Here is a 24,666-nt window from a genome sequence, read left to right as displayed (position 1 = left end):
GTCTCTTTGTCTCCCAAAAGAGAAGTAGTCAGTATGGAGAGCACGCGAGTAACTCTCAGATATGTAGAAACATTTTTGGCAACTCAATGTAAGATTACTGCACGGTGCAGCAAAGTCCTCAGCTGTTATATCACAGCTATATTATCATACAGCGCAGCACCGTTGCAGTTATCGTGGTTTTGACTTCATTAATTTCTTTCAATGATGTCATCATTTCCCTCCTTATCCTCCAGCCCTAAGAGGAGCACTGAGAGGAGAAACCGGGAGCAGGAGAACAAGTACATCGAGGAACTGGCAGAGCTGATCTTTGCCAACATCAACGACATGGACGACCTTAACGTCAAGCCGGACAAATGTGCCATCCTCAAGGAGACGGTGAAGCAGATCAGGCAGATCAAGGAGCAGGGTGAGGATATGCTCTTGTGTAATAATAATAACTAAATGTTAATAAATGTGCTTTGGCGCTTGTGCTTGGAAAACCGAAGACACCCAGTTGTTTTTGATTTGCCAGCGTTCAGGGTGTTTGTCCGTAAAACCTCTCAAATATACATTTACAAATAAGACGAAAAGGCAGGGGATCCCCAACGTAATTACAAACAACAGTCAAACAGTCAAAACTAACTGCTGGTGGAGCTGGAGGGAAAGTCTGGCCATTACCAAAGCCATTAGAATCTATCCTCTTGTGACAGTTCCATTCAGTGGTTGTCAAGATGGCAGTGCCACTGTCAGATAGACAGTTTATCCCTAAAGCCAGCCTGCTAGCATTTATAATTAATGACTGAAGGCAAGAAAAGCCGATAGCTAGCTGAGTCATGATGAACAGCTCATTAACAAGGGCAAGCAAAGCCACACGCTCGTTTTTTGACTTGTCAGCATTTCCGTTTTTATCTTTTTGTTCGTTAACCAGTTTTACAATTACAGAAATTTACAAAAAGTCACGATATCTCCAAAGTAAGTACAACACTACAATCGATGGAGAATTTCTAACAAAAGATGTTTCTGTTGTGAAGAAAAATACCAAATCACAGTTAACCTCAAAGTTTATACACATTAAAATAAAATAAACGAACTCCTAACGTCCCCAAAAAAACTCCCTGACTTGTTAGGAGTTACTTTAGAGACTACTGATATAAGCCCTGAAGAAGAATATGATGAAGACAGTTATGAAAAAGACCATGTTAGCAGAAATTGTATTATACAAGTGTAATAATAAATGTTTTAAGAATAACAACTACTCTTTTTGGTGAAAACCAGTGCCTGGAAGTGCCTAAGAGAGAATCTGTTCAGCAATCTATTTTAATGAGTCCAGATAAGTTGAGAAAATTTCACCTTCTAAGGAAAGCAGGAAGTTCAAAGAAGATCAAACTCTCAGATGACAGTTTCATAATCAAAGAGAGTCTATTCATGTTTTCACAGTCACAAACATGGAACAATTGCCGGAGGAAAGCGTTGCCATTGGAAGTGAAGAAGCATAAATAATATTAAGTCTGTAACAACTTAAAAGCTGCAAGCACATAAACTGAACATGTAATTATTGAAATGGCTTTCTGCTCTTCTTATGTGTTTAACTTGTACAAAAGGAAACCACACTAATGACAACTATCAGCACAAAACTGTCTTTTAGCATAACTTTAACACCTAAGTCTTGAAAAACAAAAACTCTGGCTCTGTCCTGCGTGTAAGTCCCCATCTTCTAGGACCTGCAGTAGACTCGACAGACCGATGCAGAGAGAGGAAATGTGAGTGTAAACACAGACTCAATAATGACAATGTGTGTGTGTGATGATGGTGAGACAGACAGACAGAGGCAGGGCTGTTATGTAACACTGACCAACATGATGTGAGTCTTCAGAGGAAAGCGGGCAGACCTGCCTTCATCACAGTCTCACGATTTCCTCAGCTCCTGCACGTCTTCCCTTTAGCCCTCTTCCTTTATCTCCCAAGCTTTCTCACCACATCTCAGTCTTTACCCGTTGCTTCTTTTAAAACATGAGTCCCCCTTTTTACAGTGTCATTTCATTTTAACGCCACATTTTTCATCATTGCACCTCACTTCTTCCCTCATTTCTTCATCCTACCAGGTTCTTTCCTTTCCTTTCCTTTCCTTTCCTTTCCTTTCCTTTCCTTTCCTTTCCTTTTTAATTCTTTTATGTCCTTATCTCCTTTTTGACCCTTCCTCAGTCTACTTTAATTCCTTTCAGTCATTTTCTTCATGTTTTTCTTCTCTTCTTTTCTCCCTTTTGTTTATTCACTCTTTCAACCTTGATGTAATTTTATCCTTCCTTATCCTCGTCTTTCTCCTCTTTTCTTTCCCTCCCGAGCTTGTTTTACCCACTCTTTTTCCTCATTCTTTTATCTTCCTTTTCACCCTTTCTCAATAATATTTGTCCTTTCATTTTTGTTCTTTTTTACCCTTTTTTCTTCCTTGTATTTTCTTCTTTCTTCTTTGTTTGTCTTGTTTTATACACTCTTTTATTCTTCTGTTATTTTCTATATTTTCCTTTCCTTTACTCTTTCTGTTAACCTGTTGTATCTTTCATGGCTCCTACACAGCCTCTGTCTTATCTCTGTACTTCCAGTTTTCTCTCTCTTGCCCATATCTTTATCTCTTATCTTTGCTGGCTTCATCATTCATTTTCTCATGTCCCCTCTCCTCTTTTAGTTCCTGTGGTCAGCCACCCGGTGTCCATGTGTCATGGCGCAGTTTGCATTTGAAAACAACAGCTGAATAAGCACACACACATACAAACAGATAATACACACAGCTGCCTGGTCAACTTCAGAGAGCCACTATTGTCTGCATCTTTTTGACCTGCTGAGGTCGATTTCACACAAAAGTTATGAATTCAGACAAAAAAACATGTCACCTGATGGAAAGCTCACAGAAACAAACAGGTGAGAAAATAGCATTGTACGTACCCATTCATGATAGTCAGGCGACAAGGTGTGTGTTTATGTTCTTTGGCTCACAGCTCATATTTACACTTACTGCAGGGTAAAATTCTAGATGATGAGTATTTGTGTAGTGAGCGTGCACTACCATATGAGTGTGCCGTGTCCTTGGTTTCTCACTCAGATGCAAAAACACCAGTGATAAAAAAAAACAAAAAAAACACTCTGCTTAAGGCTCCACAAAGGGGATTTCACTAACCAGCGGGTGACATCCATCTCTATGTTTAGTAATGACTTACTGTAAGCAATCAGTTGTGTTGGCACTTAATTTCCTGTCCGTTACTCAATTAACCAGTTAATTATTTCAAATCTCAGCTTCCTAAGCTAAATAAGCCAGTGCAGAGGATGGGTTTGTTTTAAAGAGTGTAAACTAGCAATGAAAAGGGTGTAATCATCAACCGTTGTCCACCAAGATGTTTGGAAATTCTGCATTTAATACATAGCTTTCCATAAGCTGTCTATGTCTATTCTGACACATTTTTGCAGCCTGCTTTGTTTAATGTAAAACGTATATAACCATATATTAGACATTTTATATTCATTTAGAAAAATGGAATCTCACCCACTTGATGGGAGATGGATTTTTTCCCCACCCTGCTTTGTTTAGCTGAAGTTGTCTCAATATTCAAACTGCTGCTTAAGGTGTTGGCTTGAATAAAGCTGTTTAGATTTAATGAGCTGTGCATTCATCAATACTGCAAACTGTATTATGTATAGTACGCAGCTGTTAATATGCAAGTTTGACTGCTAGTATTGAGTGTTTTTGCTGTGATGTTTAGCTTGAAAGTTATTTTGATTATGTAAGCTTAATTTATAGGCAGTGGTATGCAGAATAACTCTTTTGCTTCTTCATGCAAATTGGGGGTTTGGGGTCCAAACCTGAGTGCATAAATTGATCGTGTCAACTGGAGTGTAACATATTTATTGATTAAAAAAAATGCTGAGTGTTATTGTAATACCCTCCAACCTGCACTGCAGAGCCACCCCAGGCTCTCTGTGACAGGGTTTAAGGCTGATGACTCTGTACAGCTCCGGTCCCACAACAGGAATGTCAGCTATGTGGTCTAATGGGGCCATGGGAGGCTTAACAGTCCAGTGGTACAACCAGGGAGGAGAGTGGAGACTGGCCTCTAGTATGGCTATGAAAGTGTAAAATGTAGAAGGCATTAGAGTAGTGATACCTGCTGCCCGCGACATCGCCACCACTGAAACCTACACACGATCGTGCTGCTGGAAGACTCTGGTTTAGAGTTTATATAAGCACAAGGTTAGAGTAAGGACTAGCTAAAGAATGTAATGTGTGAAAGGTCTTGGTGTACATAAAAAAACACAGTCTCTGAGTGGGTGTGTGTTTGCCTGAAGGCTTCATCATCACAAAAACAATACTGTCAGTGTTTTCTGTGAAAATAAAATACCCACTAAGAGGGAGAGCTACAGTGAAAGCTTCAGTCTGACAAGATGGTTTTCCAAGAAAATGAGCATATTTCTCTAATACACGTACAGTGAGCTGGTTCATTGGAAACAAGCTTTCCTTTTGATGCTGCTGACATGCTCCATCATCAATGAGTCATGCCTTCATTAAATAACTTAAAGTGTGTCGTGCAGTTTTTTCTTGATCTGTTCCCTGTTGGATGGTAAAGGAATGTAGGGTCTTTTTTATTATTGTTATTACCTTATCAATACTTTTAATATTGATTAGGTGTGTCACAGTAAGTGTATACTGAAGATAACTATGATTTTCTACAGATTTTGTGCCCACAGTAACATCGAGGAGTGCAAATCTCAAGTCGTTACAGCCCTGCGTTGAAACCATCGAACAAGAAGGCCTTTCTTGACTCAGAGATGAAATTTTGTCATGTCTGTTACAGAAAAGGCTCCGGTGGCCGATGCAGAGGAGGTGCAGCAAGCAGACGTCTCGTCCACAGGCCAAGGTGTTATTGATAAAGACACTCTTGGGCCCATGATGCTGGAGGTGAGTTCAACCAACAGTTTGTGGCTACAATACATGTGTTGGGGGAAAAATGACAGCCATGACAGTCATATCAGTAATAATCAAAACAAACTATTTGTAGGCACGATGGTAAAACCAAAAAGGGTTACTGCTTTTGCTGCTGCTGCCAAAACTGAGGACAACTGAATAGTTTCAATTCACTAATCTAGTGCTTCATAAATTTATGTACTGTGACAATGATTATGAGAGCTTCTCACTGGTTTCTGATGCTATCGTCACAGCAGTTGAAATAGGGCAAAAATGCAAATGCTAAAAAAGGAGATCTGACCTCATTATGGCTGCAAATATTTCATGTATGTTGCCTTCATAAACCAATTTAGAGCATCTTCCTGCAGCGACACAGAGTGATAAGAGTTTCTGTGACAAACTCTAATGCAGTCATCCAGCCTACTTGAGTGTGAGTGTGTGTATGCACGGGTATGTGACAACGTACAACATGGGACCCAGTGAGGTATAAATACCTTTGTGAAAAGCCAGATTAGAAAAGGAGGGGCGGAGCCTGACCACACATACAGACAGGCTATATATAGCGTTCACCAGCAGCAACACGCACCGAGGTGTCGGCCTGGAGTCTGTAAGATAAACAGAATCCAAGCAACATCTTTTTTCCATTATATTCTATTTGATTCTATTCTGCACCAGTGTCAGGGTACCTTTGTGTAAACATGGGTGTGCTAAAGGAAAAAAAATCACAGTCTGTACATTAAGGTGGAAAATGAAAGAAAAAATACACAGAATATCACACGGCGGTCACTGGGATGTGCTGCGGTGCCTCAAATCATGCTCGGTATTTGAGAATATTAGCATTTATTTTTAGTAGATATCCATCTAAACTTTAACTGAGTTGTAACGTTAGTCTCTCCCAACTTGTCTTCTTCTCATTTTCCCTTTCTTCCCCTTCATGTTTTCTGTTGGCTCTCTATTTTCTCTCTTTCATCCTGTCTTCACATCCACCTTCAGGCCCTGGACGGCTTCTTCTTTGTTGTCAACATGGAAGGCAACATAGTGTTTGTGTCGGAGAATGTCAGCCAGTATTTGCGCTACCAGCAGGAGGAGCTGATGAACACCAGCGTCTACAGCGTGCTGCATGTTGGAGATCACACCGAGTTCATCAAGAACCTCCTGCCCAAGAGCCTGGGTGAGAAAGTTATAGACTTTGGCAGCTCTGAGAGAATCTTCACTTTCTTTTTATCTTACAACTCTGCCATGTTGATAGAAAGCAGAAAAAGTGATTGGTTTAGGTCATTTTTCATGTTTTGTAATGGGTTGTGGCTAGTAGCTTACTGTTGGGAGCATTTCCTGCTTTGTGAAATGAGCTTTTCTTCTAGCTTTTTTATTTTATATCGAATTTGTTTGGTGCTGCAGTGTTTATGTTGGAAATTTAACATGCTCACGATGTCTCCTCTTTGTTTTGGCATCCCTCCTTGTCTCTCAGTCAATCATCGCGATTCGTCCAACAGGAACAGCCACACCTTTAACTGTCGCATGTTGATCAACCCTCATGCTGACGGTGAAGCCCGGCTGGCCTCGGATCAGCAGGAGGCGGCGCAGCAGAAGTATGAGACCATGCAGTGTTTTGCTGTCTCTGAACCCAAGTCAATCAGAGAAGAGGGGGAAGGTATTGTCTCTACTTATGCCAGTATACTTGTGTTTTTTGTCACTCTTTTCTGTCCTTTTATTTTTCTTCTTTTATTTTCTCAGATTCACCCGCTCATTTTCCATTTTCGCTCTGTCATGCCTTTATTCCTCGCTATTTGCAGTCCCCGTCTTTATGTCTTCTTCTGTCTCTGCTGATTTGGTCCCGTTTTTTGTTATTTCTCACCATGTAGTAGATTTGACTTTGGCCCTTTCACTTGTGTGCACATCTTTTACACTGTTATTTCCTTTTTTTTCTCCACCACCCAGTCTGTGTCTTGACTTTCTGTCACTTTCCCATCACTCTTACCATCCTGGGTCTCCCAGTCTCTTGTGTCCTGTCCTCCTTCCATCATCACTTCTCTCTATTTTCCCTCCCATCCACTGGAAGAGACTAATTAGTGTGTGGCACTTTGTCATCTTCCCATCTAATCTAATCACACACACATGCACATTAGGGAAAAGAATCTGTCTGCCAATCTAATTTTAGATGTCTGACAACCAGATATTGTGCCAGTGTCTTCCACGTCAAGAGGAGGATATCTGGTGGACGGAGTGAAGGCTGCAGGTTGAGACTGAGATTTAGGTTGATGTGTAGATTGACTCTGACTGAGAGTAGTGCTGACATCGATGTCGGGGGTGAGGTCACAGTTGTCCTGTTTGATTTCAGTGCTGAGGTGAAGCTGTGGGTGTGTTTGATGTTAAGGTTGTGGAACAGACAGGGTTAACAAAACGGCTGAGAGTAAAGCTGAAGCTGCTTTAGTATTCGATCTAGGCTGGTAGAATGATGTGGGTAGGAGGTATGATGCCCCAGCCGAGGGGATGAAGATACACCTGGGAGTCACACTATTACATACACCTGTACAGTTTAACACATTCCAGTTTTTAGATGTTTATAACATTCAGTTTTTCACACATTCACCGACGCTGTATTGACTACATTATATTTTGAGGTGCTTCACTATCGAAGGTTACTAAAGCTATAAGAGCCTTTCATTCGCAGTCCCTGTTGCATTAGAAGCAGGACTTATTCTATAATGTAACCTGTTTACTTTTCAATTTTGCAGATTTCCAGTCATGTCTCATCTGTGTGGCAAGAAGAGCCCCTGTCAAAGAGAGACCTGTGATGCCCACGTATGAGAACTTCACCACACGCCAGGATCTTCAAGGTACATCCGCAGGGCTAGGTCCTGAGTTAGTATGCTGTATGATCTGTGGTAGCTTGCCAGCATAAAATACAATAAGAATATGTTGTTAGTATCTGAAACAGCTTCAAGTCAGCCTGGAAATGATGCTACTGTCCTACTCAAAGACATTATTTATACCTGGCTTTCACCATTGCTGTGCTGGTGTGGAATCAGACCACCACCAAAAATTTTGATAGCTTCTAAAAGCAAATTTTAGGTAGCATATGATGAAATAATTTCTGTTGGAAGAAAATAAGAGCAGACAGAATCTTTTGGCTGCATCTGTGAAATCTGTTAAGACCGCTTCCACTGCCACAGATGCTGCGGTTCCATCTTTGGGTCTATATGTATTTTGATGCATATTCTAAAACATTACTAGTAATATGCAAATATCAATGTCATATTTTACCAATTCAGGTAAGATCACGTCACTGGATACTAGTCAGCTGCGGGCATCCATGAAGCCAGGCTGGGAGGACCTGGTTCGACGGTGCATTCAGAGGTTCCACCTGCAGAATGAAGGGGACATGTCCTTCGCCAAAAAGCACCATCAAGAGGGTAAAACAGTTTTCTTTACATTCATCCATCTGCTTCCTTCCACTTATACAGCTCCAGGTTGTAAGTGGGGATAAGCAACGGAAAATGGTCTTCATAGTTCATAAATGAGTCATTTTAAGCCAGGACGTGTTCATTTTACTTAATAGAAAGTTTGTGTTGTCTGTGTTTAAATCTTAGGAAATAACATTTTCTGCCAAAGATACATTTTATTATCATAAATATCCAAAAATGATAACTATTGGTCCATTTGTACTTATCTAATTTTGGGTTGCAGTGGTGCTTTAAACTATGCCAGCAGGATTAGTCACAGGACTAAACATACAGATAGACAACCATTAACACTCACACCTACAATTTGGAATCGCCAAATAGCCTGACCCATGCACGTCTTCAGACACACAAATAACAACACAAAAAGGCCCCAGTCTGGATATGAACCCAGGACTTTTTTTGGTAACGCTACTAACCACTGCACCGCCACTCCACAACAGCTACGCTTTTCTGTATTTTTTTTGTTACCTCTGCTACCAGAAATTAATTCCCTTTACCAGTTTTACTCAGTATTTATCGTTCATATAATGATGAAACCTGATTTTTTTTTGTTGGTTCCCTTCCAGTGTTGAGAAACGGCCATGCGCTCAGCCCTCTTTACCGATTCTCCCTGGCTGACGGCACCATCGTCTCAGCACACACTAAGAGCAAACTGGTCCGATCTCCAGGAACAAATGAACCACAGCTATACATGTCCTTCCATATCCTGCAGAGGTACCACTCACTCTTTCTTTTCCTTTGTCTTCACTAAACGAGACCCAGTGCCCTTTATGTTTCAATAACTTGCTGAAACGAAGATATGTTGCATTTTTCACACAAAAGATTTTGAGTTTCTTGCTCTGAAATATTTCTTTTAGATTTAAGACAATCAATGTAAGGTTTAGCGCTAAGGGTTATCTTGTTCTAATTCCAACAAAAAAACATTGACAAGTTGTAGTAAATGTATAACTACAACCAAATGTAAAAACATATGGTCAGAACAAGTGACAATTATGTCACACACATAAGACCTGAACAGTTGTTCAAATGACTACTTAAAAAGCCTAATTTACAGCAGAAATATACTTGTTTGGTACATCTGGTACATAAATTACTTTTGGTCTCTATAGCTAATTTCCTCTTTCATAACAAATATAGGAGCATGACCTTTTAAAAAATAAATCACCTGTTTAAATTGTAGGTTTAAAATTTGTATCATTAAGCATGTGGCTCCATCTCCGCAAATTAAATCTCTGAACCAGACCTCTTGTTTGACCTGCTCTGTTTGTGCCTGTGCATTGTGCACACCACTCAAATGCTGCAGAGACAAAGGCACTCTGCCCTGAAAAGCTCATCTTCCCCAGCTTAAGTACTCCCAGGCCTGATTGCTGAGTGCTGCTCACTGGCTCCGCAGAGAGATAGGCGTTACCTAAGACAGGGAAGAGAGCAACACAGTATACTCACACAGCAAACAACAACGGGCCTGCTGGGGCCTCAAAAGTGCCCTTCGAAGGATTTTAAAGCAGTTAGCTTGGCTCTCTGCTGGTTTAAAGATTAAAAAGTCCTGTCCAAGTATGTCATTTCTTCTTTTGGTGAGTGGAATTCTTGTATTTCATTAATGTGTTACTTAACATCTGTATCTGTGCGTGGTAATGGACAGATACTAACGCCAGCAACCAGACTTGCTGATATTCCACCTTTTTGTCCAAAAAGGTCTGATGGTGACACCCAAAATGCTAAAATCAAGAATGGGAGAGTCTTTCCAGATTAAGCTTCATATCTGTCCTCCAGTCAGAGAAAACCTTTAGATTTGAGGAGTTAAGTCATATGATTTCTTGTTTATGAATCTTCTGATCACCCTTGCAGCTGCCACTTAACACCATCCAAGTGCCAAGTTTCTCTCTTCCTTATTCAAATCAAATTCTTTCCCCAAATTGCCTTCATCCATTCAGAAAAAGTGACATACTTATTTTAGTTAAAGAAAAAGATGTACTTTTGTGTTTTTTCACATTCCCTAACAATTTTGGTCATTTTCTTCCTCATTTGGTTCTGTAGTTTGCATTGTAAACAGTGAGTCTCTTATACAGAGTTGTTATCGTATGTTAAAGCCAAAACTCACACGAGAACTACCAGCCAGTCCAGTCCACAGTGCCCTCATTCCTCCTTCCCTCCACAGGGAAGGATTGCGACTCTACCAACATCCAAGTGCTGATATGAATGCTCAAAGTCTGGGTTTGGACAGTGGTCAGAAAACAATGCCAGGACTGTTACCCAGAGTGTTTGTGGATCAATGGCGAGAACTTGCCCTTTTTACTTCCACAAGTTTCACATTGAAAATTATTGCACTAGAATTCAGCACAATGAGAGCTTTGTGTGTTTGGTGGAGCTGAAGCTGATTCATGTTTGAAAGTCTCCCTCTGTTACAGTTACTCCCTCTGTCCCTTGTTACTATGATGTTTTCTCACTTGTGTATACTCGCAGACCTATTCTGGTTGTTTTACTTTATGGTGTACTCTACTTAATCCTTACATGTGACATCGTTTTCACTTATTCCAGAATGTTTTGTACTTTGTACTTTGGACTAAAAGACTGATGCCTCAGTCTGTAGGCTCTGAAACTCAGAATCAAAGTTCGTTGCCTTTCTGTTTATACCATCACCACTGACAAATCTAACTGGATAAGATGTGATTGAATGGGCATCTTTGAAGATATAATAATATAATTTTTTTTGATCTGCAAAAGCTGTATTTGAGTGTGAGTCAAGAAAAAGCATATCAACTCTACTACGTCTTCACCAGGCAAATGTTTAACATGAAAAAGGGCAAGGTACAGGATACTAAGGCACCAACACACCAACTTCCTTTTCAGCCATTCGAGAAACAATTCTCCCCAAGAAGACACTACAAAAAGAAAAATACATGCAGCAGGAAGGAAGGGGTCTATATTTGAATGCAAACACATTGTGCAAAATTCAAAAGACATTGGTCACTAGAAAGTGTTGGTCAGTGGAATCTCCCAGGGATGATGGATTGCACACAATAACCGTAGGTGGTATAATAGAATTTTATTTGGACGTTTATATCATTATAATAGAGCCTGCTTCACGTGAAATCTTTATTTTCATCTCTTTTATGTATAACTGTGTGACGTGTGGCTTGTAGGTTTTATCCCTTATGTTTTGTCAAGCTTTATCAGCTCAGCATACACACTGAGTCTGCATATCTACATACTGACAGCACATAACTGAATAGGTCTCATTCTTGACTGTCTTCTTTTTCATCCAGGGAAAACGGCAGCATGACTGCAGACACATCTGCCAGTCAGGCTATGGCCAAACCAATGACTCCAACCAGTATGAGTGTGTCCTCTCCTTCCCCTGACGCCAGTGTCACCAGCAACACACACTACGCTGCCACAGCCTCCGGCAACCTTGGACGTGGTTATGGAGCTATGTCAGGGCGAGCGCCTACGCCTCAGGGAAATAGCCATGCACAAAAGCTGGGCAGCCCTTCAGCCTTGGGAAGCCCCAGTATCACCTCAGGGGCCCAAGGTGCCATGTTGTCTCCTCGTCATCGCCAGAGCCCCAGCATGCCAGCTAGCAGCAGCAGCTGTAGTAGTCCGCATCTCCCCCAGCACCCCCCTGGGTCTTTCTCTCCTGCAGCCAGCCTCCGATCGCCAGCCCCTGTGTGCAGCAGCACAGGAACCAACCAAGGGTTTAACTCTCTTAGCGCACTGCAGGCTCTCAGCCAGGGCCACAGGATTTCCCAGGGACTCAGTGAAGGACAGCACCCAGAGTCCCCTGACAGAAAACCAGTCGGCCTTCAGAGCCCTCTTCACAGCTCCAACCCCGGTAGCCAAAAAGCCAAGAACAATATAAGCTTAGAGGTTGACCTGTTTGGAACTTTTCAGGAGCAAGACCTTTTGACATCCCAGAACCAGGAAGGTGATCAGGGGGAGGGAAGAGATGGTGACCGGGAGAGCCTGGGTGACCTTAGTGATGCGCCAAACCAACTTCTGAACACCAAAGGCCATACCAAGCTGCTCCAGCTGCTCACCACCAAGTTGGAGCCCTCTGATCCCTGCTCACCAACGGGTGCTTTTGGAGATGACCAGATTTGTAAGGACCAGCTTGGTGGTGTAGGTGGGGTGGGACATAACAACCACTCCACCTCTTTAAAGGAGAAACATAAAATTCTTCACAGGTTGCTGCAAAACAGCACCTCGCCCGTGGAGTTGGCCAAACTAACAGCTGAGGCAACCGGAAAAGATCCCATTGGTCCAGAGTCAGCCTCCGGGGACAGCATGACCGCTCTGGGTGAACTCTGCACAAAACAGGAGCCAGGGAGCCCCAAAAAGAAGGACAATGCATTGCTTCGCTATCTCCTGGACAGGGATGATAACAGCATCCTGGATAAAGCCATCAAGATAGAACCTGGTGAAGGACTGAAGCTCTCCAGCGTTAAGACTGAGAAAGCAGAAACAGGCTTTAACATGGAGCCACAGGTCAGTAATTTCTCAGGCAGATTTATTAACTACTGGTTTGGTAGCGTCAGCTTGTTTTTTGTTTGCCTTGTGTGCTCGGTTCAGTTCTGTTTAGTTTTTAAATGCTTTTTTTTAGGTTTCAGGTGGTGAAGCTCAATTATTTCCATGTATTTTCAGTTCCTTTGTTACATAAAATAGCCTTAAATATTACAGCTTTCACGTTTCAGTAGTAGTTGTCGTAGCTTCCTGCTACAATGTGATGTCTTTACTACATGTAATATCAAAGTCATCGGCTGTTTCTCATTTACAACGAGCACATTGCTGATTAATTCTTGCTCCCTCCAAACAGGCAGAAAGACAATCCAGTATCGATCTTTTTTACCTTTTACCTTAGTCAATTTAAAAATACTTTCAAGTATCAGCCTAAGAAAACAGCACTTTTAAGTCATAGTCATTGTTACAGATGCTACACAATCAGAAGCCTCAGTATTAGGAGTTTTTACTAACTACACAGGGAGCACTGAATCCCTCAAAATAAGCACTGAGATGCATCATTGTCTAAGCAACACATAATGGTACATCTGTTTTAATAGATTTCTTGGGAAAACTGTCTTGTTAACAAATCTTTGTAATTGCTTAAGGTTTACATGAACACCTAAAAGTAAGAAACGTGGTCGGTGATGCTCGTTTGTTCTGTCAGATCCGTGTTGAGTTCCTCTTTAGACAGCCAATGGCACACTGCCCCCCACGCTCCCAGAAACACAAGATGCCCTAGCAAAGAAAGCAGAGGAGTACTGTTTAAAGGCTTAGGCATATGTGTGAGTCAGTGTGTGTGAGCGAAGAACAAGGGAAACCAATACTGTATGGGAATGAGGTTTCAAAAACACTGCACAGGTCTCCTGTGTGGTGTCTGTGTGTGTGTGTGTGCAGAGTTGAAGTTTCGCTGGGAAAGTTTACTTACTGTGTTTGAGGCATATCTTGCAGGAACAGCAGAGGAGTTGTGTTGCTATGGATCAGCACACATGTAGGTGTGTTTGCGTGCATTTGTATAAGTGTGCACGGCTGCATGTGTGGTGTGCCTGAATGTTTAAAAATATCCATATGTGTGCACATCACAGCATCCTAGAAGAATAAACCATGATGTCTGCCACCAGTTAATAGACAACTTTATAGATTTGTTAGATTTGGAGGGTTGAATTTTTTTAAAATAATGTTAAATCCCATGAACATTTTTTAAACGTTTATTCCAGGAACCAAATAGGCATCATCAGAATAAATATTACATATGAAAACTTTGTCTCAGTGGATGAACATCTGTCAGTGGACCTTGAAACAATGGTCAAAGTCTATCCATCTCTGGTGAGCATGTGTCACTAGACCTGAACTGAACTTGACAGTTTGTTTAAACATGCTTTAACAATTCTGTGGTTCATCACTTAGACTGTATTGAAAAGATGGACACAGTGATGTCACCCACAAATTTGGGGACTCCATTTTTAAGCTTTGAGATGAGCCTCATTGTCACTGTAATCTGTTTTTAAACTACATGTTATGAGCAGATGGTGGAACTAACTGAAAAACATTAGGAATACTGTACACCTTAGCAATCACAAAATGGCCACGCCCTAAATCTTACACTACGTGTTGTGTATTTTGCCATACATTTGATGATAACTGACTAAGTTAACTTGCTCCACTGAGTATTTAGAAATAGCTGTTGACACCACAATGGCTGACCTCATTAAGGAAATGTTTGTTTTTGTAAACAGGACTTGTCCTCTTCTGGCTATTAGAATGACTCCAGGTTTAACTGGCACTGGGGAAGCACATCCTCCTTTTATAGACACACTTTATGACTTATCAGGGATATGTAAACTGATCAACCATAAAACCACTGACATGGATATTGATATGGAGTTTGGTTATTATATTGACACCTGTTCAGGGGTGTGATGTACCAGGAAGAAAGTGAGCAGTTGGTTTTTGAATTTATCAAGTGTAAAGATCTGAGAGACTACAGAGAAATCCTCCTCACAGTTCACCTCCTGTTTCCTTATGCCTAGTGGATCCAGGTTAATTAGATGTATGCTAAAATAAACTATAACTTCAGTAGATTTTTCATATTAGATGTGTAAGACTAGAGCATCTCCAAAACAGCTCATAAGGTGGGGTGTTGCCGACGTGTGGTGATTAGCAGCTACCAAAACTCGTCCAATGAAGTATAGCTAGTGAGTCAGGAGCTGGGTCTGTTGACCAATGGAAATTAAGGCTTGATCTCATGGCAGACGTACTGTAACACCGACTGCTTAAAGTTTAGGCTAATAGCAGACACCCGCAGTTTTTAGCATCAACATGTAATCATTTGCCCACATTAATATTATGTATGTGGTTTCCTTCAAGTGGTTAAAAATTGCTAAACCCAAACACATCATTGGTTTCAGTGTCGTAACGCTCTTTCCTGCTGTTATTGGTTAGTTAGTAAATCTGTATTCAGTTCAGATTGTTGCTTATTGACAAGGCAGGTGCATTTATAGTAAAAGTAAGCTACAGGAAGTGGCCAATGGAAAATGACTGAAGTTCAGTCTTTCGGAGAATAGAGGCACACCTATTAGCAGTTGTGTATCTACTACAGTTTCTGTGCTATATTACATATGAGCACCATGCTAACAGCTAGCAAGACCACGAGAGTTATAAAGCAGGGTCTTATTACAATGTTATGAACAGCTGAACTTCTGAAATAATAAAAATAAATATATTTTTTCATTTACACATTTTTTTCTTTTTTACTAGTGTTTCCTTTGGTGTGTGGCCATTCTGTTTTCACCTTTCACTCTGTATCCGTGTGTGTGTTCTCTTGGTGTTAAACAGAGCTGTGATTGCGACTTACTGTACATCACACATGACCTCATTAGCACCAGCAGTTTATTTTTAGCTCCTCCTCTATTCATCAACCAAATGGCCAGAGGCAACCGTATAGTGACATACGTTGTTTGAATTATGAACCAGTTTTAGTGGCATGCCAGGATTACCACAGCATATGGAAAAAAGACATGAAACCACATGATGTTACATCTACTTTCGAACCCTATTTCTGCATGTTGTCACATGAAAGCATGCATTTTTTCATTATTCAGTTCCCTAAATGTCAAGAGCCCTTCACTGAAAATAATGTTACAATGTATGTTTGGATGTAATGCAGCAATGTGGCACACTGGTGCTACTGTCATGTGATGTAAAATGTGTTTTATGTCATTTTATCCTATAAATAATCTATTTATTAATCCTGTTTTTCCCTGTGGCTGGTCTCAGACCAATGAGCTGGAGGACCTGTTGGATAACCTGCAAAGTGGTGGCCAGGAGCAGCAGCCGCTGTTCCCTAGTCAACCACCGACCAGGGGTGCTGATCCCTCGTCATCCTCCTCCTCTTCTGTGCCACCTGCCTCCTCTGTCGACAAACAGACCATCATCTCTGACATTCTGCAGATGAAAGACAGCGGCAGCCCGCCCAACCAGCACAGACCCTTCCCTCCCATCGGCCCCGCAAGTACGTCTGCAACACAGTGTTTGTGTTTGACTGAATTACACCATTCCAACATCTTGAACTTGCTAAATATTGAGAAAATCTTCAGATTGTCTCTAAATATGTACAGTACTGTATGGGGAATAAAAAATACTGTTTTTCCTCCTAGCAGGCTTTAATGGTCCCAGGCCCAGCCATCCGGTTCAAGGTGGTCCTCCAATAAGGAGCATGTCTCTTGACAGCAGCATGGGCCCCTCCCCTCACACCAACAGGCCTTTCCCTCCTCAGCACAGGAACAGTAGCCCATACCACTTAATGCAACAGCAGCAGCAACAAGGCATGATGGGACCCCACGCGGGCATGGCTAACCAAGCTGCAATGACTAACACAGGTGAGGCAGAACAAGATATAACTTTGAGGTGTATTTCTGGCTATATAGCAAATATGTATGTCAAATACATATATACACATATATACAAATACATATATAATACTAAATAACCTTTGAATGAATCTTTTCCCCATAACAGGAATGCGTGGCTCCATGCAGCAAGGGTGGAGTCCCCAGAGGCCCATGGGGGGCTCTGCAGGCCCAGTAATGGGCCAGGGAGTTGGACCTGGTCGTATGGTTCCCAACATGAATGCTTCACTCCCTGCAAGAGGCAGTGTTCCATCTGGATCCAGAGCCATGGTTAATATGCAGATGATGAGCAACGGTAAGAGAAAATGGGCAAATAACAGAAACTCTTCTCTCCTTGAATTCTACGCTGTTTCTGATATTCTGTGTATTTTTCCCCTGCAGAGATGGACATGGCAACGCCTCCTTACCCTCAGCAGCAGGCTCCACCTAATCAGACTGCTCCTTGGCCAGACCGAATGATGATGGATCATTATGGAAATCCAAGCAGGTATGGCATAAGAGAAGAGTCATCATAAGCAGAAAATGAAGCACTGAATCTAGTGTGATAATAATGCCAACTTACCTTCCAGGCCACCATACAGTGTCCCCCAGGAGGATGGCATGGGGTGTTGTGGCACAGGGTCTGAGGGCCAGCCAGATGAAGGCGCTCTACTGAACCAGTTGTGTTCGGTGCTAAAGGACTACGAGGGTCTAGAGGAGATTGACAAAATGCTGGGAATCCCCACATTGGCAGGACAGGTGAGCTCCTTTAAGCCACTCTATCCTAAACATATAACCTGTTTTGGAGTTTTGGTAAATAACTTGTGAAGCACTTTTCACCACTCTACAGGGTCATCTGCCAGACCAGGACCAGTACCTGGGCTCCTCGGACCCAGCAGCTGGCATGAAGCCTCCTCTCTACAGTCAACACTATGCAGGTCAGGCAAGTTATGGTGGCATGCCTCCTGATAGTGGTTATCACGGCCAATCTATGGGAAGCCACATGGGGGCTCAGAGAATGCCGCACACATGTTATCCCCCAATGATGAGAATGCCTGGAGTTGCAGGGCCGAGGCAGGCTGGCATACGACCAGGGGGGCCTAATCCTATGATGCCCCCACAGCCCAATAACCTAAGGCTTCAGCTGCAGCACAGACTCCAGGCTCAGCTGGTAGGTGGTGCCAAATATTTGATTTTCACTCTTTTATTTTTTCCAGATTTCCAGACGTTTTACTGTACACAATATAACATTGCTGTTGCAATACTGTATTACAGTGTTGGTTGTGCTCAATGCTTGATGACAGAGCAGTTACAGGTTGTGTAGGCGTTACTTGTAGCTAATAGTGCTTAACAAAAAGCTGAACATGGCATTAGTTTTGGCAGGTGGGCAGAGTGGAGCTGGCGGTGCTGATCCTTTCTTAGAAAGCACATCCTTCTTAGGGTGTCCTTTCTAAGCTGTGTCATCCTGCATACAGTTTCTTCTGCCTCTGCAAACCACTTTGCAACCCAGCTTCATCCTTTTCATGCTATTTCTGACATAGTCGATATTATGCCTGTTCTCACTGGTGCTTGCTCAGTTCTGGTGGGGGGGTATTGCTGCTGTTCTTGCCTTAGTCTTGCCATCCCATGTCAAAGGGCAGTGAGGTCCCAGAACAGAGCCATACTACTAAAGATAAAGTACTGCAGATGAAATATCAATCCAGTTGTTCTGACAGAAATGGATATAAGGACAATTATAATTAGTTACTCAGCATGAAGATTAGATTAAATTCAAAGATGTGACCTGGCTAATATAACAAGTTCCTCCATTTGGTTCCTTTTTCTTTCTGATTCTCTTTGTTGCTTAAAAAAGCCAGCACTTATTGCTGCATGCAACTGGTGGTTGGAGCAAATAAAAATTTCAAGTAAAGTTTGTCTTGTAAAGCAACGCTTTTATGGAAATTCAGTACAGTGAGGGAGCAAAAGGTTACCGTTGGGGCGGTTGTTGTTGACCCCAGCAGTCACCGGATTTAAAAGGACATCAGTTGCTTTGCAGACAGTCAGTTACATATATTTATAGTCATGTCCATCCCTTAATGTCACCTGAGTACGATCACAGATACAAATCTTTTCCTTTCTGTAACTACAAACTGTTTCATATGATTCAGTCATGAATCCTGGCAAACCAGGCATTAATGTTTCATTCAAGCATGAAACCTCATTACCATTTTGGAAAAAGAAAAATCTGATTACAAAAGATGCCTCTGAGCCAACAGGGTTCACTGAGTTTGAACTGCAGCAGCTAGAAAAGCACAAATGTTTTCCAGCTTTCTAGCTTAATCAGCATTTTTTTGTTGCTTAGACAGTTGACAGCTGAAATGGCAAAATATGCACAGACAAATTCATACACATACCTTATACTATTAGCTGGTAACACGTTAGGATTTCTCTTTGAAAAGCTGTTGTTGTCTAATTTCTCTATGTGAAAAACTTTTATTTTCTTTAGTGTGTTTGTATTACTACATAAATGTTGTGCTTATCTAGATTTTCAGTTTTTGTTTTGCCTTAAAATTTGTCTACGCCAACAAAGACACAGTTGGTGTTTTGGTCCAGGCTGCCACCTGGTGGAGAGTCAAGGCAAAACGCTTTGTCCCTTAAACGTCACTAAAATTAGCAGCAATTAGCAGTTTGTTCAGATGTGTGGCACGACTTTTACACTTCCAGCTTTACATTTATTGTGCCAGCAGAGAAACAGTGAAGTTTATTTATAGAAGAAAACTTTTTTTCAAAACCCATCTGAATCAAAAATGTGATTTTAATTGTTTTTTTTTTTCTTTAAATGGGTTGCAGGTGAATGCGAAACTGCAAAACTCTTACAAACACCCAGATCAGTGCTTCAGTACTTGTGCACATCAATTAATCATATGCATTGAATGTATTTTAAGGCATTTATTAAGGGCAAAATTGCAATATCATATTTTTTTTTAATTCTGGGCTGCTCTGCCTTCTCTCTAGAACCGACAGCCAATGGTGAACCAGATGGGTGGAGTCTCCAACATGAATCTACCTCTACGGTCTAATGTACCAAACCAGGTCAGTTTGCCTGCATGAACACTTTATTCTCTTGTAAACACATGTTAAATATTATCAGCACAAATCATTTCCCCTTTTTGCTCCTTGCCTAAATGTGCATCTCCTCCTGCAGGGAACCCTCAACTCTGAGATGATGGCCCAGCGGCAGCGCGAGTACCTCACCAACCACCTACGCCAACGCCAACAACAGCAGCAGCAGCACATGCAGCAGCAGCGTGCCATGATGATGCGCACTCAGGCCATCAACATGCCACCCAATATGCCCACTGGGGGCGCTGCTCCTACGCCAATGCCCATGGGTGGTACCAACCCACGGCTCCCGCAGGGCAACCCGCAGCAGTTCCCCTACTCGGCCTCCAGCTACGGTACAGGCCTGCCCTCTCCTCCTCATCCAAGCTCCTCCAGCCCCTTCTCCTCCCCTCACTCCCCCAGCCATCATCTGGCTAGTCAGGGCATGATGGGAAATGTGGGAGGGCAATACAGAGGTGTAATGAGTCCGCCATCACACCACAGTCCCTTCCACTTCAGCAGTGCAGGTATATGATGAGAGCACAGCAGCAGCATCTCAGTGGTCTGTGTGTGCTTCATGGAAGATGTGCAGTAGTTTTTTTACTTTTTTTTGTGGTGGCGGTCCTTTTTTTTTTTTTTCATGACTGGGTGTTGGTGAAGGCTGCATGATTAGTTTTTTTTTCCTTCTGCTGTCTGTTTTTTCTGTGCTAATCAACACAGAAGCAAAATTATTTTCTTATTATTACTTAAAAGAACAAGGAAGTAGTTTTTTTTTCTGTGATTGTTTTATTGTAACTGTTGTAAACCAATCACAAGGGGTGGGGTGGCTTGTAAAAGTTCTGTCAGTGCTGTCAGAACTGAAGTAAATGCATTTCATTTAACAAAAAAGATCTTCTGAAGTGAGGACAATACGACATTCTGAATATTTTGTGTGAATTTAATTTATTAACAATCCAGCTGTTGGTGAGTTTGGGCCTTTTTTCTTTCCATTTCTGGTTGGTCTTTCAGTTATAGGGCTCTCTCATTGGTGAATCAAAGATTTTGATGATTTTTCAGATACTGTAAAAAACTTTTCTCTGAGTCTCAGAGGAAAGGTCATTCTCATTTGTCTCAAATTCACTTTATCGTTTTGGTAAGATCTTCATATAATGTTGGGGTCTAACTAGTCCAGATTACTACCAACTGAAAATTATTATAAAGTCTTAGTTTTTACTTGTGTTATTGTAACTGTCTATGACACTCTGACGTGCAGGAATGAGCCAGCAGCAGCAGCAGCAGCAACACCAGGATCCAGTGTCCTGTTTTCCATGCGGGGCCACCACGCCACAGAGCCCCTTGCTGTCCCCCAGAATGGGGCAGGGTCAGAGCCCTATGTTGCAGCAAAACCAAGGTCCACCCCAAACCCAACACCAGGGTCCGAACCAGGGAGGACCTCCCAGCTATCAGCCTAGTGCCGACCTCAACGGATGGCCTCAGCCTGCCAACATCACCAGCAGCAACAGGTATTATGTGCAAATGCTTTTGAAATGTTGTTTATTTACAGCTGAGTATTTCTGTTATTGGCTTCTACAAGAGTAGATTTCCATATTCACAGTAGTAATCCTTATTTGGGGGCTTGTTTTGGCCTTCTGTTGTCCAAAACTAGCTGTATTAGCGCCTTTGTAACGTTAGTCCAGCTTACTTCTGATTGGCTGTCCTGAGGAAACCAAAGGCTTGAACAGCTGATGAGATGGTTTCTGTCCTCAAAGTCAGAGCTGTGTGTTCCTAAATATTATTATAATTGTTATTGTTTCCAAATTAGGGATATCCACACTAATTGCTGACATATAGAACAAAGAGTAGCTATTTTAAAGATGCACACATGGCAGAGAATAAGGAAAAGCATAATAGGTCTCAGTCATTTTAGTTTATTTTTCATTTTTTTTAGAATTCTTTTTATCCTTTTTGACTCAGCTTGTCTTCTTTCAGCGTCTACCCCCAACAGTCTCAGTCTCACTACTCCACACAACCCAGTGGAGGAATGTACAGTGGCAACAACAACATGAACCTTGCCATGGGCAATAATAGCATGAACCCAATGTCTGGACAGATGAGCTCCATGGCCTCTATGAATACAGAACAGGTGCTTCATACAAGCTTACATTGTCACACCTAATTCTTTTTATGTTGTTTTTTCACACATGCAGAAGCTGTAATTGTGGTTGTTCGCTATGAATTTGCAGGGCAATGAAAGCAGCCTTATCCTGGAACAGATAACAGGGATTGACATGCTGACTCAAGAGGGTGAATCCAATTCTGTAAGTAATGCACTTCTTCAAAACATCTTCGTATTCTATTTGCACGGATGTTTCTGTAATACTAGCACAGGCACAGAGTTGTAAAACGTAATAAAAGATAGGATGTAATACACAGTAATTGCTGCAGGTTGCTGGGAAATGTATGCTACAGGTGGAAATGCTCTGTGATGTGGCTGTCCACTGTTGCTTAAAAGTGTACCCATCACTACACTATAAAAAAATGGTTTAACTCTAGGCTCAGATTTTGCCATCCTTAGCTTGGTATTGCCCCGCTTTCAGTCTTTAGATTCAAATTCATTAATTTGTGTTTAAAATGTGCACTGGAAGCCTTTAATGGCTGAAAATGAGATCATTGTGGGCTTAACAGATATAAGGTGTGGGTGAAAAATCTGTTTTTGTTTTGTTTTTGGTTACATGATTAGTTTTGATTCTGTGGAGTATAAGTCTGTAATAACATAAAGACTTAAATTGAAATGCATTTGAAGTTCTTCCCCCAGAACAAGTAGAGATCTTAAAATGTTGAAAGCATTCGAATGATCAGAACGTCCTTGTTTATTAAACTGATACATCATTTGTTACCCTTTTATTGATCTTTTGTAATAAACACTTGGAAACCACTTATGAGTGCAGAAAACTCAGAGTTCAGTTCTTTGTTATCAGAGTGACTGTAATTTAAATTACCTTGATGATTTTCTGTCTTCTACAGAATTTTTGCTGACCCCACCCTGCAGTTGAGACGAGCAGTGAGGGAATGCAAAAACACTGACACCCATTCAGCTCAGCTCACAGAGACGTATGAAGGACTTGATGAGAACACTGCCCCTCTGTCACACCAGGCAACTCAGAGGCTCTATAGCGCGAGGACAACCGAGACATGTGCAAACTTCAGGACTACATTCACAGTGGGTTTAGTCACTGCTCAACATTTTATGCAAGCAAAAGTCTGACATTACAGGGAAACTGCCATCTGAACCATCCTGACAGCAAATGCCCAACGTGAGGATAATCCTGAAAACCCCCAGCTATTTGTGGTTTTTAGGTTTTCAATGTAACTTATTCTTAGATTGATATCAGCTAATCAACATGTGATATGTATCTGTAAGCTGTAGTCAAATCAAACACTGTATTCACAGTAGTCAAACACTCAAGAGGACTTTTAAAACAGAATTTTTAAAAAATAGTTAATAAAAGTACTGAAAGGTGTTCTGTGTAGCATTTTTAAAAAGTTTTCAAGCTTTGTTTTTCTTATAGTTTAAAAAGAAGTTTGGATAAGGAGGTTATATCTAGAAATGAGAAAATGTGGGTGTGTGTGCATTTTTGGAGGGATGTAAATTTACAAGGAGGGAAAGAAAAGCACATACAGCTGTAAACAGATGTAAAGGTTGTATTTCTACAACCCTTACATCTTAAAATTGATTTCAATACCTATGATATTCAGTTTTCCTGAAATATCCCCGGATTTCCTCTACAATTAAAACGGATGTTGTGAGGGTTTCAACAGTAATAGTATGTAATCAGACACCGGTAGCACATTCAGGGTTCATTAGGAGATATTATTTGAATTGCCATCAAGAAACGAGGTAAACTTCTCCACCTCTAGCATTTTTCAGCATGCTTTTTTGAGCTGGAGTTGGATAGAGCAAGCAACAAACTTATTCCTTGCACATTTTGACACTTTAGTTAAAAAAATGCAAATTCACGCTGTAATTTTCACTTTTTATTATACTTCCTTAAATTGGGGGCATACTAAACATGTCCAAAAAGAGAAGAAGCTTGTCTATAATGAAAATGCTACATAGAACACCATTTTAAAAATAGGTCATTTGCAACTTGCTGAATTAAAATTTGTGTGGAGGTTATTGGTCCCAAGTTGCTCAAGTTAACATAGTCACACACACAGTGTTTGCTGTTTGAATGTCTTCTGGTCAGATCAGTGTATTCCCAGAGTTTTTTCTGAGTCTCTGAGGTAACTATGATGGATTAAGTTTCTGATGTGTGCGTGTGTGAAACTAAAACATAAGTGGCAGGATGATGGGTATAAATGAAGCCTCTGGATTTTATCTTTTATGGTTCGGTTTTGGAGCCTAAGTGAAAATGACAATGAGAAGGTTTATGAAAGATATTTTATGGTTATTTATAGTTTTAAAGAAGATTTAGAGATTCTTTCTATGACGAAAAACAAAAGAAAACAATCAAGAATATCAAGAATAAAAAAAATCTCTCAAATGGTACATGTTGATGTTGATTTAAAATTAATATATTTCAACTGCTGTAGTTACAGGGGACCTGTCTCCCCATTTAATGACTTTTTGAATGAAAGTGAATGTGTATAGATAGTGTACATAGATTTTTAATATCCTTTTTTGCCCCAAGTGGTATTGTAAAGCAGCAGCTCGGAGTTTAGTTCAACAAAAAATGAGAGCAGAAATATTTTGTTGGTTAAATGAGCATCAGTAGATGAAGCTAAAGAAGCACTTAAAGTGAAAGTTTATTCACTTTTTCTGCCCTGTTTG

General features: G+C 41.2%; 1 protein-coding gene across 4 annotated transcripts in view; it reads left to right on the top strand.

The window, feature by feature from the left end:
- Nucleotides 1–23,415, top strand: part of LOC134617671 (nuclear receptor coactivator 2-like) — a 59,090-nt gene extending 35,675 nt beyond the window's left edge. For 2 of the 4 annotated variants that reach the window (XM_063463013.1, XM_063463014.1), the window contains 20 exons: nucleotides 234–406; nucleotides 4,821–4,924; nucleotides 5,924–6,101; nucleotides 6,399–6,581; nucleotides 7,666–7,767; nucleotides 8,203–8,343; nucleotides 8,961–9,108; nucleotides 11,658–12,876; nucleotides 16,165–16,399; nucleotides 16,545–16,766; nucleotides 16,906–17,091; nucleotides 17,178–17,283; nucleotides 17,366–17,534; nucleotides 17,626–17,946; nucleotides 19,770–19,847; nucleotides 19,960–20,383; nucleotides 21,109–21,358; nucleotides 21,825–21,978; nucleotides 22,079–22,153; nucleotides 22,860–23,415. In XM_063463013.1, the coding sequence (XP_063319083.1) occupies nucleotides 234–406; nucleotides 4,821–4,924; nucleotides 5,924–6,101; nucleotides 6,399–6,581; nucleotides 7,666–7,767; nucleotides 8,203–8,343; nucleotides 8,961–9,108; nucleotides 11,658–12,876; nucleotides 16,165–16,399; nucleotides 16,545–16,766; nucleotides 16,906–17,091; nucleotides 17,178–17,283; nucleotides 17,366–17,534; nucleotides 17,626–17,946; nucleotides 19,770–19,847; nucleotides 19,960–20,383; nucleotides 21,109–21,358; nucleotides 21,825–21,978; nucleotides 22,079–22,153; nucleotides 22,860–22,871 (4,480 nt within the window). In that variant the 3' untranslated portion in view covers nucleotides 22,872–23,415. The remainder of the gene's footprint in view (nucleotides 1–233; nucleotides 407–4,820; nucleotides 4,925–5,923; nucleotides 6,102–6,398; nucleotides 6,582–7,665; nucleotides 7,768–8,202; nucleotides 8,344–8,960; nucleotides 9,109–11,657; nucleotides 12,877–16,164; nucleotides 16,400–16,544; nucleotides 16,767–16,905; nucleotides 17,092–17,177; nucleotides 17,284–17,365; nucleotides 17,535–17,625; nucleotides 17,947–19,769; nucleotides 19,848–19,959; nucleotides 20,384–21,108; nucleotides 21,359–21,824; nucleotides 21,979–22,078; nucleotides 22,154–22,859) is intronic. The other 2 variants (XM_063463015.1, XM_063463016.1) reach the window with 2 other exon arrangements.
- The last annotated feature ends 1,251 nt before the right edge of the window (nucleotides 23,416–24,666 follow it).

The sequence above is a fragment of the Pelmatolapia mariae genome, linkage group LG18, assembly GCF_036321145.2.
Source record: "Pelmatolapia mariae isolate MD_Pm_ZW linkage group LG18, Pm_UMD_F_2, whole genome shotgun sequence".
NCBI lineage: Eukaryota > Metazoa > Chordata > Actinopteri > Cichliformes > Cichlidae > Pelmatolapia > Pelmatolapia mariae.
Note: the sequence above shows the minus strand (reverse complement) of the source record. Positions and strands in the feature narration are given on the sequence as shown.